This window comes from Elephantulus edwardii, unplaced genomic scaffold, assembly GCF_000299155.1.
Source record: "Elephantulus edwardii isolate Elephantulus edwardi_28Jun2011 unplaced genomic scaffold, EleEdw1.0 scaffold00261, whole genome shotgun sequence".
NCBI classification, from domain to species: domain Eukaryota; kingdom Metazoa; phylum Chordata; class Mammalia; order Macroscelidea; family Macroscelididae; genus Elephantulus; species Elephantulus edwardii.
Window position 1 is genome coordinate 3,179,191 of NW_006400011.1, and position 19,732 is coordinate 3,198,922.

General features: G+C 41.5%; 2 protein-coding genes across 2 annotated transcripts in view; both read right to left on the minus strand.

Annotated features, from left to right (window-relative positions):
- The window catches only part of GAREM (GRB2 associated, regulator of MAPK1), a 153,890-nt gene that overhangs the window by 42,954 nt on the left and 91,204 nt on the right, over window positions 1–19,732 (minus strand). The window lies entirely within an intron of this gene.
- LOC102865359 (dynein light chain 1, cytoplasmic-like) lies at window positions 324–593 on the minus strand. Its single transcript, XM_006899559.1, has one exon. The coding sequence runs from the start codon at window positions 591–593 to the stop codon at window positions 324–326; it is 270 nt and encodes an 89-aa protein (XP_006899621.1).

Below are 19,732 nucleotides of genomic sequence, written 5' to 3' on the forward strand. Positions count from 1 at the left end.
GCTTATATCACACTATTTTTTTTTAACACACACATCTCCAACAGATTTATTTTTTTAAAGGAATGGATTGTCAGGAAAGAAAAAAACATGACGCAGAGAAAAGTATGGGATAGAAAAGAAATACAAATGTAAGCTCATTTGCTAACTGCTTTATAACCATGACAAACTGGTACAGAGGAAGGTCCTGTACAAAACACAACAATGATTCAAAGATGGGGGCGTTCTCTTAGCAAGCCTGAAAATTTCAGTCTCTGGTATTTGGAATGAAGGCTGCAGTCCTTGTTTTTGGATGGATCACTGGGTGGGTGGCCACAGTCCATGCTTTAACCAGATTTGAACAGAAGAATGGCGACTTGGCCCAGGTAGAAGTAGATGAAGTGCTTAGTTTCATGTGTCACATAACTACCGAAGTTTCTCCCCACGATGCAGTGCCAGGTGGGGTTGTACTCCGTGTCAAACTCCTTCTTGATGTGGGCCGCGATGTCCTTCTCTATGTTGAATTTCTCCAGCGCCTGGGTTGCGCACTCTACTGAGTCCTGTTGCATCTCCTCTGACATGTCTGCATTTTTTATCACCACCTTTCGGTCACACATGGTTAACCACCGAGCAGGGCCTCAGCGACTGTGATGGCTTTCTGGGGGAGAGGTTAGAGCAACTCAAGCCCGACCTGTGGGGCATCTAAACCAAGTCACACTTTTAAAACACAGCCAGTCGTTCTGGTTTTGAGAACTAAACCACCTAATTATTTATTTGAAATTAATAAATACCCACACAAATTTGCAATCTAAAACACCAAGGCCTAGCAGCTTGGAAGCTCTGGTAGATTATGGGCAGGGAGTTGTGCAGTGAACACAAAGGCACCTCTCTGGGTGTTCGAAATAACCAGCAGCTCCATGGGGGGTAAAAATGGGCAATCTCTGCCTGCGTAATTTCCAGCCCTTGAAAACCTGCTGGAAGGTCAGCTATGAGGCAGTTCTGACTAGATGACAATGCATTTTGAGGAGCTTGGAAGAAAAAGATTTCAAAAATATCTGTATTTAGATATTATTTTTGACAATAGAATGAAAAAATATAGTGGGCCCTTGACTGTCACAGGGCTGCTCTTTGGGGATCCCACAGGATCTGATGTGTCTGTGATGCTGCTGAGGCCCTGGGAGGAGCTGGGCCTTGAGTGTGCATCTCCTGGGGGGCAGGGGGTGTCTGACAATCACTCGGCACCTGGGGCTCCATGGAGCTTCCTTCCCTTTTTCCTACAGCAAGTGAAATTTGGAGCAAAACAAAACACTACTATATCTGCAATTCTGTGGGTGGGGAAGCTTGCAGAGGGTTTTGAACATATTTTGGAAAATGTTAGGGACCAATAGGTTCTTTACACATTTTCAATACTTATGCTACTACTGTTGCATTCTAGGAGTGTTTGTTTTCAATTTAGGAGAAACGATCATATGAAATCCAGTCAAGAATATGGTGTCTCTTAGTATTTTCTGAATCCTGTTTACAACATAACACTTGAGAATCTTAAAGAGGAATGAAAAGCCACTGTGAAGCAGGCCTCAGTATGCATCTGGGGAACATCATGCAGACAAAGATGTGTTCATTTACCCTCTCAATATAGTTTTCAGGAGTCCGGGTGGCGTAGTTTGTCAAGAGTTGTACTGCTAACTCAAAAGCAGTTTGAATCCATCAGCCACTCTGATGGAGAGAAATGGGCAATCTCCTCCTGTGAGGTGGGAAGGAAACCCAGTAAGGGTCAGCTGTGAGTCACAGGGAACTTGATGGCAATGAAATCAGGTGGAGGCATTGTTCTGAGTGCAGAAATACAGCCAGAAAAAGAGCAAATAAAAATCTCTGCCCTCTTAGAGCTTACAACTTAGCAGTCAGAAAATAAATACAGTATATAAAGTTTGTATGCATGTATGTATGTGTATACACACACACACACACACACACACACACAGAGAGAGAGAGAGAGAGAGATTAGGAGAAGTGAGTGCAGAGCTCAAGGTTGACAGAGTAGGGACTGTCAAGAAAGTGACTTTTGAAGCACGTGATGGAGTGATGTGTTCTGTAGTTGGGTGTTCTCAGAAAAAACCCTGTGGTGGAGGCCAGTGGGATGCAGAGAACAAAGGAACAAGAGTCAAGAGGTAACAGGTATGTCCGGCCTTGGAGACTATATGGAATTGGAGTCACTGGAGGGTCTGAGTGGAGAGGTGACCTGGCCCATGTTATGGAAGGATCACTCCGGCTGCTCTGAGAACAGCAGCTTCAGCAATCCACACATCACCTGAGAGGTCAAGTATGAGTGGGTTCCAACTCAATGGCACATAATGATAATCTACACATCAGTGGTTAGGCTTTGGGAAAATGAGGAGTTTACTAGAAGAGGTGATGAAGAAGTGTTAGAAATGTGGGCCCAATTTTAGTCTCAGCAACTGAAGGAACAGAGCTGCCATTAACCAGGACAGGAAGGTGCGGAGGGGTGGACAGAGGCCGAGTCTCAGGTGCTTATTACACATGCAAATGGGGAAATAACAAATATATCCAAACTCAGTATTGAAAAAAGGAGACTTGCATTTCTTTTTCTCTTTAATCTGGTATATGTTTTCCACTGGTGTCACATCTCAGCTCAGACGGGTCACATTTCAAATTCTTAACAGCCGCAGATGGCTGGTGTGACTGTATTAGCCAGGAGGCTACAACATCTCTGCCTTCTTTTCGGACTACAATGACAGACACAGTGTGAAAATCTCTAAATGAATATGTGAGGAAGAGCTCTCTCAGTGAAGTGAGGAGAAAGTCAACGACAGAATAGAATGGCTTCTCCCATTGAACAATAAGAGCTTTAGATCCCTAATATATTCCTTTTTGGCATCGTTGCCATGACTGTTAATATCTTGACTCAAATAATAAAGTTTGTTTTTTTTTTTACATAACGACTATGAGATGGACTTGACTCAATGGCATTTATAACAACAACAACAACAAGAATCCTTTTAGTACCATTTATTTTCTCTGAGTCTGTATTTTTATTTAGGCATTCTTTGCTTCTTCTATTGTGTCTGTGAATCTTTTATAACTAACAATCTCAAATGTATCCTAGTACTTCCCCCCCTTGTTGTGTACCATTAAATCAGATCTGACTGGCACAGGGGGATTGGCCCTCCTTCTCCAGCAGAGCATCCGGTGGATTCTCAAATGCATTCTAGCATATGAACAATCACCCTTGGCATGGCCATGGTGTCAATACTCAGCTGCACGCCTTCTAAACTCCTAGAGTTCCACCTCTCTCTCATCTTGTTGCACAGGAAGACTTCAGGATCACAGACACTTGAGAGCACTCGTAAGACATTATACTGAGAACAGCCAACATAAATAACACTAAGTCTCTGTATAAAGAAAAAGCCTAAATATTACCAAATGTTACAACTGCTGACATTCGAACCTATGGTTCATCTCCCTGCTGTGAGGCAAAGACTTGATTATCTGCTTCCACAAAGATTATAGTTTAAGAAAACTTAATGGGTCAGAGCTCTGCTCTGGACAGCTCTTGAAGGGTACCTGAACCTATACTCCAAGGATGGTAGGTCTCTTTTAGATAAGGAGCCTGAAACCAACAAGCACAAGCTTTAGAGGTGGAATTGTATCAGGAGAATAATGCAAATATTCATAACCCAGAATGCCCACATTCTCTCACTGTATCCTGCAGAGCCGGTGGTGCTTCCTTCTGTAAAAGAATACAATACTCTGAGCAGTCCGTTTTAAGCCTTTTGAAAAGGTGCTGAGCTCTTGCATTCCAGCATTCTCTGTGACGCCTGCGGCCTCAAAAACAGATCGAGTCAAACCTCAGGCTCTCAGATCTAAAGAGTTAAGTATGAGTCTCCTACCAAATGTGAAATCAATTTTCATAACACATATTCCCACAACCTCCGCGTGGAGGAACTAATTCTTTAACAGACCATTTCATGAATAACAGTCTTTGTGCCACCGAATGAAAACATTTGGAGGTTGTCGGCACATCTGCTCTGGGATGTTACTGTCAAGCTTGTCCTAGGAGAGGGAGGAAGTGCATGGTCTTTCACGGCCTTTGATGATTCTGTGCAATGTCCCCACTAAGATCTCTTCCATCTGGAGGACCCAGAAATGCTCAGAATGGATCAGACAGCAGCAACCTGCTCGTTGTCACAGTGTAAATGAATTTAAAGAACATTTTGAAAGCAAATACCCAAGTGGATACGTTGCTGCCTTCATGATTGGGTCCTAAAGCTATATTACATGATGCGAAGGCTGGCAAGAAACACGTCTTGCCTAGAAAGTATTGTTTTTATGTCCTTTAAGATGACCAATGATTTACCTCAAAATGAATGATGTACTGAGCATGGTGAAGAGGTCCTAGTACATATCCAGATTTTTCAAGCACGTGGATAATACCAAACGATCTGTATCTATAATCAACTCTATATGAAGAATGGAAACACATCCTGTGAATTGTAAATTTAGCAAGACAAAACAAAAATGCCAAAAAACCAAACTTCAAACTCGGTGCCAAAATGTCAGAAATGACTCAAAGCTGACACTCCGAAAAATTCTCAGAGGCTGTAAATCACATGAAAGTCTCAGAGTGTCTGCCTTTCTCTTTTGGGGGATTTGAACCAATGGCCTCTGTGTTGACAGTGCAAATCCTTGGCCAGTTAGCCACCAGAGGTGAGAAAAAAAAAGAGTCATTAAAAAGAGCAAGAAAATTTAATAACATAGGAATAAAAGAGTGTGAGCAGTTAAATTCAGATCTGTCAATTTGCTACTGGCTGGAAACCTATGGTCAAATGGTCAGTGGGATGGAAGCTTTGTGCCACTTGGGCTTCCAGTGGTCTGTACTTCCCTGGTCTCTATCATGTTGCTCTGGGTTTGGCCTGTGGGAAATCTCCCTGTGCAGCTTGGTTAAGCTGTTTGCCATCCCTCCAGTACAATGAAACACTTCACGTGTGCAGATAAAATGAACCAGAGCAGGAAGTGAGGGCCTTAGGACCACCTGTGTACTTGTAACTCAAGCTTGCAATGATGCTCCATTGATGTTTTCTCTTGCAAAAGTTGCATGATGATAAAATAGAAAAGAAAACAACAATAATAAAGCTGGCATTCAGGTACTAAAATGAGCACAAAAGCCAAGCCAAGGAAACTTACGTAGAAGGTAGATGCTTAATAAAGAGCTGCTGAATGAGATTGAATTCTTCCTGCTCTGTCTTGTCACTATGGAGACAATTCACCGGCATCCAGTTGGAGGGTTTCAAGTGAGTGTAGATGAAATGCATCCTGGCTGGTGCAAATAACTGGGTCTTAACACTACTGTGCAATGTTCAAATGTGATAAAATGGGCAGTTCCCAAGTATGAGAAACAACAGATGGGTTGCTATTATTTCAAGAAGTAAATAAACTGGATTTAAAAGAAAAAGTGGGAATCTGGACTTAAAAGAAAAATTTAACTTTAAAGACATTTGTATGTTAATGTATAGACTTGGAGTTTCTAGAGGTGACAGAACTGAAATGTAGAAGGTACGGACATCATTTGATGACTTGAGCAGTACAAACTATCATGCTGCCTTTAAAAAAATGTATGTGAGTACTGTACAAATATTCAGTTCCACCAACAGTGCATGAGAACTCATTTACCTCAACCCTTCACCAACATTGAATGCCACTAAGCTTCCTTGCTCAAGTAAAGTGAATATTATAAAAGTTTCTTAATATATGTAGTTGTCAGAACAACTGAAAGAGGACCAATGGGACACAGCATGGTAATCAAGTTGGAAAGTTCCCTGGCTGATATGGTCACTGTTACTCCCTTGTGTCAATTCAGAAAGAATATCTGAGGTAGCATATCTGTGCACACGGTACATTCTTCTCAAAACAAAGGGCAGTATCCTGTACACAGTAATTTCATCATTATCATAATTTTACCCCCCCCTTCATTCTTGTAAACAGCTCTATGGCATTCTACCATAGGGCTAAACTATATGACTAACCAGTCCCCTCTTAAGGGACCTTTGTGTTCATTTTAATCTTTTACATTCATAAGTGATGCTGAAAAATGTATATTATTGTACAACAGGCTTTGTGTACTTAGTTGAAGTACATTGGTAGGATTAGGCTTAACTTGGCATTATTGCGTCAAAGTGTAAATGCTTTTTTATTTTTTACATTACCAAATATCCTTCACAGGATTACATCTACTTACATTCCCACCAATAATTTGTTTTCCAGATCTTTCCTTCTATAATTTATTGCTTAACTTTAAACATTTTTCACTGTCAGTGAAACACATGCTGTGCAGGCACGCCATAGGTTACAAATGAGATCTGGTCTGTGTCTTAGTCGAATTTGTAGGTCAGTAGGAACAGGAAACCTACCTACCTGGGGCCTCCCTAAATTACTGAGGAGCAATGATGTCAGTTTGAGGACTAAAGTGTGATTGATCAGGTCATGATATTTTTAATTACTTGTTATACATCTGAGAGCTGGACAGTGACAAGGATGACAGAAGAAGAACTGATGCCTTTGGACTGTGATGTTGTCTGAGTGCGAGAGCTTACGGACTGGCAAAAACCCAAACATATAGGTCTTGGAGAAGGTGCAGCCAAGGGTGGTCCTTGGAGGGAAGGATGGCAAAGCTTCATCTCACACACTTTATGTTGCTAGGGTTCTTCCGTGGAGAGGGACTTCATGGTTGGGAAGGTGGAGAGATGGTGATGGAGAGGAAGGTTCCTCCCCCTTGAAACAGTGACTGAAGTCATGGGTCTGAGTGTCAGAGATTGTGAGGATGGCAGAGGATAGGACAGTGTTCAGATCTGTTGTTCATGAGGCTGATGGCATCCAAGAACAACAACAACAACAATAGCAACAGGTGCATAAGTTCTTACATAGCCATATATTAGTGCAAGAGGAAAAGCTCAACTGAAACATTGGCAGTTTGAATCCAACAGCCACTTTGCCAGAGAAAGATACACCACTCTAGAGAGCCACTCCTGTTGCTATGTATCAACTAGTGGGAACTGAATCATAGCTGACCCTTCAGTGGGTTTTCAGAGGCACAGGAGGAGAATGCCCATCTTTCTCCTGTTCAGTGGCTGGTGGATTCCAACCATGTACCTTCAGGTTGACATCGCAACTCCTTAACCACTAAGTCACTAGGAGTCATAATCAGCTTGAGAGCAGTGAGTCTAATTTCCCTTTTGGTTTTAGTGCAAGAAAAGGTTCAAAGCCTTTCAGGGCTTGAAAAGCTGTGGATGCGGCTTGTGAAGGTGATTGTAATGACAAATTTATTGGCAGCAGGGGCTGGTCCAATGGTTTCAAAGTGAGAGCAAATTTACACATTAAAATACCAGCAGGTGTCCATGCACAGTTGGTAACCTGGGACTTTATCGTATCTCACTGTGGTTTTAATTGCATTTGACAAATTATAGGTGTGGGCAAGTTTGTTTTAAAATGTGATTATGAATTTTTTTATATTTTGTAAATTTTCAGTTCATTTTTTTATTACTTATTGTGAAATTTCTGATAATCAGAAGCATTATTTTTAAAATAAAATAAACTTGCCATATACCTGGAAATATGACAGAGAGAATTCCTGATTTCAATATCTGATTCGGTCCATCACTTCTAATTAACTCCAGAATCATAATATTTTTTTTAAAGAGGTGAGGAAGTAGACTGGAAATTGGAGGAAATGGCCAATAAAAAAAAAGTCAAGAACAAAGGCTCCAAATTGCATTTTTTGTTATCTAACTGGTTAGTTAGCTGGTTTTTGTAATTACTAGATAGTCTTTGAGACAAATTCTTTGTAAACAAACCCGAGAAATTGTTGATTCAAGCCTGTCTACTAACAAATGTTGTTGTTCTGTGCTGTCAAGTCGCCTGCGACTCATAGCAATCCTATGTACAACAGCTCAGAAGCCTGTCCTGTCCTGAGCCAGTCCTACTGACTCCGATACACCTACCCCTAATTGTCATAGTTACTGTATCAATCCATCTCATCCTGGGTTTTCTTCTCTTGTGCTGTCCCTCCACTCTTCTGAGCATGATGTCTTTTTCCAAGGATCGGTCCCACCTGGCCATATGCCCATATGCCCATAGTATATACATTTATACAATATGTACTAACAAATAATGTTGACAATCTTGAAGACATTTTCTTCTATCTGATTCCCCCCACCTGCCTCCCCTATCCGTCTTTCTGCTGAAGAGATGCTGGGTGTGTTCAAGCCTCCCACCTTTCAGATGGCAGCCAAGTACTTAACTGTGTCACCAAGATCCCTTTGCAGAATGCAGTCAATCAAAAACATGGCAATGAGAGATGTCCAATCTCGCCTGATTTGAAGGCCAGAACGTATTAAATGCCAGCACTGATACAGATTACAGGGGAGGGAATCAAATACCAAAGGCCCAGCTTTTAGGAAAGAGACTAAATCAGATTTGGGAGAGACAAAACAGCTTGGAAAACAGAAATGCTCCTGAGCCTGTGGGGAGGAGCATCACTGCAGAGGGATTCTTTCCAGCGACCACAGGCTTTCCAGCCCTGGAAGGCTTTCACACACACACACACACACACACACACACACACACACACACCCCTCATTAAACAATGCATGAAGACTGGGGAGGATTATCCGCGATTTTACCGATGAGGAAATTGAAGCCCACAGAGATTAAGGTTCTTTGCCTTTGGTCACAGTGAGCCAGCAGCAAATTTGGGCTGGGAACATATGTTCTCATTTTGACCTCAAGTCCATTTTTATTTGTCTACTTCCAAAAAATACCAACACTTCTTTAGGAGAACAAGATGAGGTCTGAAAAAATACAAGAAGAGTTAGGAGGAAGAGAGAGGGTAACTTACTATTTATATATGCAATTATTGCTACTTTCAAGGAATGAAGGGCTTCTCAGAATCCTGAACACTAACTTCTCAGATCCTGAACACTAACCCTGCAATAGTGAAGTGATTCAGCACATCTTCATGCAATTGTAACTTGGGTGAATGAAGCAAGAAAGAAGGTACATGGCTTCACAGATACACATCTAACTCTATTCAGTGTACACAAATCCTAGCCACCCTTTCATAAATCTGGCATCACTATTTGTAGTCAGTAGTAAGAAAATTATTTTGCCTGTTATTAAATATCCAAAACCTACATAAGAAAATGGAAGTAATTTTATTTGAAGTAAATAGGGGAAATGGGAAAGGATCTGTTTATCTACTTAAAAAAATTAAGAATAAAAATAATATGAACTACTGAGGAGGGGGAAAAGTCAACAGAAAAAGGGGGATCAAGGGTGTGCCAATGGGTAGAATGCGAGATACAGAAGGAGACAAACAAAATGGATCAGACACAGAAAGCTACACATACAAAACCCCCAAACACATTAAGCACAGATGCACATGATTCCAATCTAGACTGTCTACACCAACAGATGGAAAATCATGAGATGTACACAACACAGACTTTGAAGCTATGTTGTAATTTTACAACTCTAGGCAAAAATGGAGGCATCCTGGATAAATCAAAGTTGAAGCCTAACATTCCTGATGTTACAGGCCTTAAGATATAAGTTTCTCTTCCATGACTTTAGGAACGTTTTTGCAAAGGAAAAAGTACGCCAAACTGCATGCCCAAGTAGGCGAAGAAAACACTCAAGGATTTGAACGTTCCATTATTATTTCTCTATTGAAACCTGACCCCATTCTTGGCTCCCTATTTGCTCCCTTTTCCACAACCCTACAGCAAACTCCCACACACCAGCGGGACCACAGAGCAGGGAAAATAATACAAGCAGCTGCTCAAGCTGTGGTTTTCATTAGAGAAAAAGAAATGCCTCGATTAGAAAAGATTTAGTCTTTAACCTTTGTGCCAAAACTGAAGTGATTAAAACTCCATATCCAGACACATGAATGGCTTTTCAAAGTATGAGGTAGCGCATACTCAGCACTATTCGGGGGTGAGGGAGGAGGGAGAAGAGTCCAAATTTTACACACTGTTTGTTAGGTTTGGGAAAGCCATACCATGGGACAAGTCTGCTACAGAAGACCCCTGTTTACAGTGTTAAAAAGCAAAGACATCACTGTGAAGACTCAAGTGGGTCTGACTCAAATCAAGGTCTTTTCCATCACAATATATATATGTGAAAGCCAGATGAGGAATAAGGAAGACTAATGAACTGATGCATTTGAGTTACAGTGTTGATCAAGAATACGGAAGGTGGATTGCCAGATGAACAAACAAGTCTAGACAGAAGTAGTATGGCCACAGTGCCCCTTAGAAACAATGATGGCTAGACTTAATCAGGACACGTTTTCAGGAGGGAACATCCCTGGAGGACATGCTTGGAAAAGCAGAGAGTCAGCAAGAAACAGGAAGATCCTCGAGAACATGGGTTGACACAGTGACTATTAACAACGGGGTCAAGTGTGGCAATTACAGTGAGGACGGCACAGGACTGGACAGGGCTTCACTCTTCTGTGATGGCCTCTCCGTGAGTCATAACTGATTGATGGCAATTAACAACAATAGCAAAAGCCTAACAGCACATTGTACAAGGTCTAGAAGACATTTTGGAAAAGGTAGCTGGAGACTTTGTCCCCAAGCAGTGCTAACACAATGGATAGAAAAGCAATTTTTTAGGCTTCTGAGCAATGGAGTTGGGGTGGGGGGAGAGTGAAAGAGTGAGAGAGACAGAAGAGGAGAGGAGAGGAGAGGAGAATGAAATCTAAATTCTCTAGCTACAAAATAATCCCAAGCCTTTAAGAAGCCTCATCTTTCCTTTTTTTTTCCAAGTGCCCTCTGGTTAAACCATAACATTTGACACCTCCATATGCAACCTACAATTTCATAACAAAACAAAAATCAAGGCAGTTGCCATCAAGTTGACTGAGATTCTTGATGGCTCAATGCTTATTAGTATACAACTGTGCTCCACAGGGATAGCAATGGCCTTTTGGAAACAAACTGTCAGGACTATCTTCTTTTTTATTTTCTTAAAAAATATTTTTACTGTTATTTTAACAAAAGTTTACAGAAAAGTTGGATTTTTCATTTATTCATTGTTGCATATTCTCCTCCATACCCACCCAGTTTGCTTTAAAAAAAAAATCATTCACTGTTGCACATTTACCTCCCTCCCTGGTCGTCCCCTCAGTTCACTTTGCTATGTACCTCTTATTCTGGATTGCTGCCATACAAATAATGCCTAGCTATATATTCCTTTTAAACAGTTCTTTCCTTCATCATATTACACAACATGGATGACCCTGGAAGACATTATGCTGAGTGAAATAACTGAGTTACAAAAAAGGACAAATACTGCATAGTATAAATAATAGTTATAAAGAAGGTCTGATATGGAGATTGGGTGAAACTAAGAAAAAAGGGGATAGATAATGAACACTGTCAGAACAATCTTCCGAGGTACCTCTGAATAGAGAGAAATCTCTAGCTTTTTAACTAGATATGAGTGTTTAACCATTTCTATAACCCAAGGACTGTTATATAGTTACTGGGAAGAGTAAAAATACATATGAAATGCTTAACACAATAAGTGACACCTGCTCAATGAACATCAAAGATCATTGTGAGGCAAAGATAATGTCATCCATGAAAAATGAGTAGTATGCTGCTTTTCTTAAGGGACAGAAGAAAACTCTTGGCCCTTTCTTCTCACACTCTTGGTAAAACAAGAAGATGTTACATGACAAAGGATTCTTGGTCTGACAAAGAAGAAGAAATGGCACAAACTAGTAGTTGGGGAGACATGAAGAAGAGAGGAGCTAAAAAGTAGAATTGAACTCAGAAGTTTGAGTCTTGGTTTTGACTCGTAGCGAGCCCTCCATCAAGTTTCCAGTGTTATAAATCTTTATGGGATGAGACTGCTCATTTTTCTCCCATGGGGCAGCTGATGGATTCAAAATGCCAACCTTAGGGTTAGTAGGATAACACGCAGCAGGAGACAGGTATTTAGGCGGAGATTACAGTGGTGGACTGCCAGCCAGCTGGAGATTCCAGTTCTGACAAAGATCACGTCTGTAAGACAACAATCAGCGCACTGGCTGTGACCAGCTATCTAATGAAACCCTCCAAGGAAGAGTAAGTCCAATTAAAATGTGTTATGAGTTAATGTAATAGTTGTTAGGGGCTGTTGAGTACAACTCATAGGGACCCTATGAACAAGAAATCTGAACCCTGTCCTATCCTGTGCCAGCTTCATCTTCTCTGACAAACTTTTCACTGTGTTCTTCCATCTAAGTGAATGTGTTCCTCTCTTGGCCAACCCTCCACCTTTCCAGCCACGACATCCCATTCTAAGGAAGAGTCTCTCCTAACAACATGCCCAAAGGATGTGAGATGAAGCTTTGTCATCTTTGTCACCGAGGAACACTTCCGTTGTATTTACTCTAAGATAGGTGTGTTCATTCTTTGGGCAGTGCATGTGATAATCAGTGCTCTTCTCCAACACCACAACTCAAAAAGCATCAATTCTTCTTCTGTCTTCCTTAGTCATTGTCTGGCTCTCAGATATCTCTACCTCATCTATCTCTATCTCTCTCTCTCTCTCAGGAGGAGATTGCCCCTCCTTCATCAGCAGAGCATCTGGTGGATTCAAACAGTGTATCTCTGGGATTGCAGTGCAGCTTCTTGCCACTAGGCCACCAGAGCTCCCTCAGAGATATATTTTTAAGGGTGTTCTGGGGGTCTAATTGGAACTGTGCTGCCAACCCAAAGGAATGCAGTTTAAATTTACCAGCTTCTCCATGGGAAAAGATGGGCAGTCTCAAGATAAAGGTAAATAATCCAATTGAAAAATAGGCACAGGATATGAACAGACACTTCACCAAAGAAGACATTCAGATGGCCAACAAGCACATGAAGAAATGTTCAAAATCCCTAGCTCTAAGAGAAATGCAAACCAAGACAACTATGAGATTATCATCTCACCCCAGTCAGAATAGCAAAATTTAACAGAACAGCAAGCAACAAGTGCTGGCGAGGTTGCGGAGAGACTGGAACTCTTATTCACTGTTGGTGGGAGTGTAAAATGGTGCAACCACTGTGGAAAGCGATGTGGCGCTTTCTCAAAAAGTTGCAAATAGAGATGCCATTTGACCCAGCAATTCCACTACTGGGAATATACCCCTAAGAGACCATAACTGACATCCAAGCAGATATATGCACACCCATGTTTATTGTAGCTTTCTTCACAATAGCAAGGAGTTGGAAACAACCTAAGTGCCCATCAACAAATGAATGGACAGAGAAGCTGTAGTATATTCACACAATGGAATACTATGCTGCACTGAAAAACAAGGAACTTGTGCAATATTATTCAAAAAGGGTGACTCTGGAGGACACTATGCTGAGTGAAATATCTCAGTCACAAACTGCATGGTGCCACTGCTGTAGAATGGGACTGACATCAGGGTTGGGGTAAGAATGAGAAAAACTGGATAAATTACGTATACGTCATTGAAATGGATGAGGGAGAGACGAGTTTAAAAGCAATATATTATAGGGTTTTGTGATTATCATAAGAGTCCTAAATGAAGGTTGCAGAGTGGTGTATACTCGGGGTGGGGGTGGGGTGCGGGGGGATTGTATACCAATGTAGGAATTTTTCTTTACTTTTCAAAGAGAAAAGCGAACTGGGTTTGGGGGGGTGGGCGGGGAGAAAAGTGCAACAATGAATGAATGGAAATCCTAAATCTCTGTAAATGTTCATTAAAAGTAATAAAAAAAACCCCCAAAACAAAAATCAAAACCAAACCAGACCCCTTGCTGGAGGGTCAGCTCTGAGTTTGGTCCCAACTCGATGGCACATAAAAATAATAATATATTTAATGACCAAAATGACAATGAACTCGGATCTTATGGTATAAGAATTGGTTAAAACTGCAGTAAAATCTGAAGCTCTTGGAAATGAAAATGTTGTAGACATAGAAAGCACTTCAGTCTGCCCTATCTTTTCTTTTCATTAAAAAAACCCCACAAAAAACAAAACCTAACAAAAACCCGGAGAAGCACATGTTTGCTGTTGCTCTGTCTACATGTAGCTCCCTAAAGTGGTTAATAAATGAGCCCCATTTCAAACTGTCAATGAACACCTTTGTCCTTCCCCACAACCAGCTAAGGGGCTTCTCCTCCACCTCTCACAAAGGAACTCCTCTCTCTTCTGTTTCTTTAGTCTTTGCTGACATAAATGCCCCTGCTCTTGCTCCCTTCTTCCAAAGCTCCATTTTCATCCAAATGCCTCTAGTTTTATTCACCCTGGTTCTTGCTTATTGCACATTCTCTAGTGCCTTTTAGGTTTTGAGCCTATTCCATGTTAAACAGGCTGTGGTGCTAGAGTAGAGCTGGGCTCAGTAAAAGATTCCGTCCAACAAGGGCAGTTATGTAAACAGGGCAGGGATGTCTGATGGGATAAACAAGGCTGTAGAAAAAGGACTTTTGGAAAGCTGGGGCTCTGTGAGGGAAGAGTGCTACATTTCAAATAAAAATATCCTCATTCCTAATGCCAGATCAGGCTTTTAATAAACTGAGAGAAACTGGGGGGGGGGGGGAAGGAGGGAAGGAACAGTAATGACAAATCTGGTAATTATCATTACTGATATCATATTAAGGAAATAAAGGTCAAGTGCTTCATGTTCTAGTTTAAAATGCTTCCTTTCTTAAGAGTAAAAATACATACTGTTTAAAATACCAGGGGTATCAGAAATGTATGCTTAAATTTATAACATGTAAGATGTTGTAGACAGGAAATGAAATTAGTAATCTTATCCATTAAACAAGGTGCAGATCCATCAGAAAACTGGGCTGTGCTTATGGTACTATTCAGTGCTGACAGAGATCATGGCTTCATTCATATCTGGCACAATGAAAGAATGACGAAAATGCCGTTTTAGCCTGGCAGACACAAGTGTAAATATTAAAGTCAACTAAGTTTAGAAGATTCACTGTACTAAGTTGATGATAGCACAAAACTATGAACAAGGGTATCAATTATAACAAACGGGAAATGTCACAATTTCATGACTGAAATCAGACATGAGCTCCAAGGCAGGACAAGAAATGAATTATCAGAAAGTGAATGACTTTGTATCTTGTTTACAATTTTACTGCAAAGCAAATCATGTGACTGGACTTTAAATATTGGAGTTACAGTTGCTGGTCTGAAATGTACGATTGTAATATTCAAAGGTCTTGGAGCTCTGGTGGTGTAGTGTGTTACATGCTGCGCTTTAACCCAAAGGTCAGCAGTTCAAATTCACTAGGACCATGGGAGAAAAATGGGCAGTCTCCAGCCACAAGGATTTAAAGAACTGTCATGGTGGGTCACACTTGGATTCTGGATCAACTCAACAGCAGTAAAAACAGCAATAAAAGAAAACCACCTTCAGCTACAGAGACACTAAAGTTTAACTCACTAGTAGAAGGTGTATGAGTATTAGTGTGAGGGGTAGACAGGAGCCCAGCTTTGGATCAGTCAGAGCGGGGTGTGAATTTGGGGCTGCACCTGCTGCATCGCGGATTTGGGGAGCTCTGGTGGTATAGTTTGTACTGAGATGTGCTGCTCACCCATAGGATGTACGTCTGTGGTTAGAATATGAGTTGCTTTTCATGATAATAATAAATTCAAAATGATATGATAGTCAAGAAAATGAATCATGAAAGGTAAGATGAGACTGAGTTTGTGGTGGCTGACGAGGTCACCACTCTGCAGGCAGAACAGACAATGTTGACAAGTAACAATTTCCTTCCGCAATTACATTCTTTTCAACTGGAGGCCAGCAGGAACTTTCCAGGGCCCGGTAAGGACATGTTGACATTGTTTTCATGGGTATTATTCTTACTAGTCATCTGGAGGCAGCTTATTCTTCCAGCCTTCTGAGTCACTTAAACTTTCACCAGCATTTTTGTGGAATCAGTGAAATTAGAAAAATGGGGAGGAAAAAACACCCCCAAACACCCCAACCTTTGTATCAGACAATAAAGATGTCTTCACAAACCAATTGGAAAGGATTTATTGTTTATTCTTTGGTGTTGGTAAAAATGGTTCACAACAGAGAGGAAACTAAAAATGAATCCTTGCTTGACACAATCTCAGGGCAGAGAAGGAACTTCTTACGTAAAGTTTCAGAAATAGGAATGATAGGGCAAAAGCAAAGGTTGCATGAAAACTCTTTTTCTTTCTGTTGAAAGAAATTCTAGGGGAGGTTTACAGACAAGTGCTAAGACACATTCACAAAGCTAAAATGAAAAGGGATTGATATCTGAACTAGCTAACAAAATCCTGACTAAGAGAAAGACCATACTATTCATATTCAGACTCAAAACTCAAACTCACTGCTGTCCGTTCGGTTCCCACTCACAGCAATCCTCCCAAGGCTGAGACCTGTAATGGGAAAAGACTGCATCTTTTCCCAGCAGAGAGGCTGGTGGATTTGACCCTCCAAAAAAGCACGTCCTTTGGGTCTACAGTACAGTTCACATGGATTACATACACTACCAGTCCAGCTCTCAGATGAATGAGGATGGACAAAATTAAAAACATTTGCATACAAGACACACCCAGAAGAACAATGCACACTACTTTAAATGGTGGCATTTGGGAGGGTGAGAAGAAAATTACTACCAGGATGAAAGGATTAAAATAAAGTCTTTCCCCCCACACTTTCAGCTCCAGAAAGAAGATACTATTTGCTAACCCTTTAAATACACATTTAATATATCAAGCATGAAGTGAAAAGGAGAGGAGGAAAGAACATATTTTTTCATAACTTACAGGCTAAAACCTTGACTTTAAACAGTGAATTAAAAACATTCTTTCTTAAACAACAGCTGCACTCTTTTCAAAGTTCCAGACAGGTCCCCAGAGATATACTCTGACATATCTACTATCACTCAGTCTTTGATATGCGTAAGAAACATCACACATTCTAACCAAGCTCTTTAATCCACACACCCAAACACAAATCTGTTCTTTTTTATCATTCTCACAAAACTGATGTCAAGGAGACAACGTCTCCCATTTCAGTTCTATTACCTGTAGGGAGTTACGCTGTTAATGTAAAGGTGGCACTTTGGTGGTGGCAATGTCCTTCCACCAAATTCACAGCCTCTGAAAAACCTGCTGGAGGATCCGTTATGAGTCGGTTGCAACTCGCTAATAATTAGTTGAATTATCATTTATTTTGTTGTTGTTGTGTTGTTGTTATGTTCCATCAAGTCACTTGTGACTCATGGTGACCTACAAGAGCCCTAAATGCTGCTCTGTCCTGTGCCAACCTCACTATCTCTGACACACTCACTCCCACCATCCCAATCACAGAATCGATCCCTCTCATCCAGGGTCGTCTTCTCCTGCACCATCCTTCCACTCTCCCAAACATGATGTCCATCTCCAAGCACCAGTCCCTCCTTGCAACATGCCCAATGTATGTCAGACAAAGTTTCAGAATCCTTGACTCCAAGACGCAGCCCAGCTTCACCCTCTCCAGGACAAACCTGTTGGTCTTCCTAGCAGTACATGCATGTTATATTCAACACTAGGAAATATAGCTAGTGTTTAAAAGAACATTTCTCCCTTCTGAAAATACCTCAACTATCTCCCCCTACACATCATGGTTTTGGAATTTAAGTTACCCTGAATCTACAGAATTAAGAAATGAAGAAATTTCCAACAGACTTTAGAGATTGTGCAGAATTTAACATTTCTTTACATATGATATAGAATGTGCAGCCCATTGAGAGCTATACTCCTAACCTCTCTGCGGGTTTGAATCCACCAGTGGTAGGAGAATGATGAGAATTCTCCTTCTGTATGATTTACAGCCTCGTAAACCCAACAGATGATCAGCTATGACTTGATTCTGACTCAATAGCAATGAGTTATAGATACTATGGAATCCATATCAGGTTAGGGGATAATATTCCTTATATGAAAATTGATGAAAATGGATTGTAAAAGCTTTCAGCAATTTATCTTCGTGTGAAATAAACTATTATTTGAAACACTGTGTAAAAACATGAATGTAGACAAACAGTAGCCTTTAAAGTTAGTTACAGAGACAAAACATTAATATGCTACTATATTACTATTTTTGTGAACCATTGTAAAAATAGGAATGTGAGCAAAGCTGTAGACTTACAATTGCACAATGGCAACTAAATAGTAACATATAAAGTAAAAAGAAGGGGAACTATGGAAAAAAAAAGAAAGAAAATAAGGCAATATCCATTAAATTCCAAGAAAGCTGCTTCAACCAGGCTCTCAAATGTTAAAACTCAGAGTTGTGGAGCTGATGCTGACCTCTAAGGACCCTCCATCAGGTTTCGGAGGCTGCAGATCTTAACAGGAGAAGACTGTCTGTCTCCCACAGGGGGCTAGTGGATTCAAACCGTCAACCTCTTGGTTAGTAGCATATGATACTATGCACTACATCACCAGTGTTTCTTGTCTCCAGTGCTAGTGAGCATCGAAATGCCTTACAGGGCTTGGTAAGAGTGAGTGTTGGGCCCTATCACCGAGTCTTTGAGTCCATGTGACAAGTTCAGGTGACATTGATAAGAACCCTTGGTAAATAATAAGAAGAGGGAGAGATCACAGCATTACTATCTGGACAAAGAGAAAAGGGGACATGATGAAGGCTTGGAGGTGGGCTGGGAGAATGGAGCCAAGTAGAAGTGGACGAGTAAGAAGCACCAGAATGGAGGCAGAGAGAACACAGGGGCAGCCTGGTGGGCGGCCAAGAGGCGTGAGGCCAGAGAAGAGTCTCCACTCGACTCTCAGATGTGCAAATCTCCAGAAATGGGGTGTGGGCACAGGACTGACCTGGCCTAACTGCTCCCCTGGCCGGGATTCCTGTCCGCTGAATCTGCACCCTGTGAAGATGCAGCTTGGGGTTGAGGAGCCTGGGATAGAAAGCCTGGGGGACAGGGCCACAAAGTGTGCTAGACGTGGCCAGTCCTGGGACATGCACTTACCATGATTTCAATTAAATTATACCTGCAAAGGAACTTTCCAAAGACTCTTTATAGCTTTATAAAGTTTCTCCGAGAGCTGGGGCTGTGCTAGACGTCTAGTGTGTTACCCAGTATGCCTCATCGCAGTAAATATTTGCTCAATGAATGAATGTCAGCACGCGTGACTTCAGCCCCAAGCTGAGCAGGGTGAAGTGCACTTCCTGGTGTTCTCCTGTCAATTAAAATTCAGTGGCAGAGCCTGCACAAAGAACACCTATTTCTCATTCACACTGAGGGGAGGGCACCCCGGGTCTAACTCCTGCCCGAGAAGAAGAGGAAGACCTTCCAGAAGGTGGACTGACAGTGGTTACAACAGGCTAAATTAGCCACAGTGGGGGCTGTGAGAATGATGCATGATCGGGCAGGGCTTTGCTCTGCTGTATGTGGGGTCAATATGAGTCCGAGTGACTCGAAGGCACCTAATGACAATGATATAAAGTACATGGTCAGTCCTGTGATGTCTGCTCCCAGATATGTCCTGCATCGAGCCTGACGAGATGCTGGGTGGCCTAAGTGGAATAAATGAGAGAAGTTTTAGTGTTGTCCTCAGCACTTACGCAAGGCTTCCCAAACAGAATTTGCTGTCCTAAGCTCTTAGGGACGGCCCCTCACATGTGTGTCCTGGACGCCTGCGGCGGTCCTTCCAGAAAACACTCGTATGATGGAGAAAAAGGCTG

Excerpts from the sequence above, each read along its gene's own strand:
- LOC102865359 (XM_006899559.1), bottom strand. The coding sequence starts at position 593 with ATGTGTGACCGAAAGGTGGTGATAAAAAATGCAGACATGTCAGAGGAG.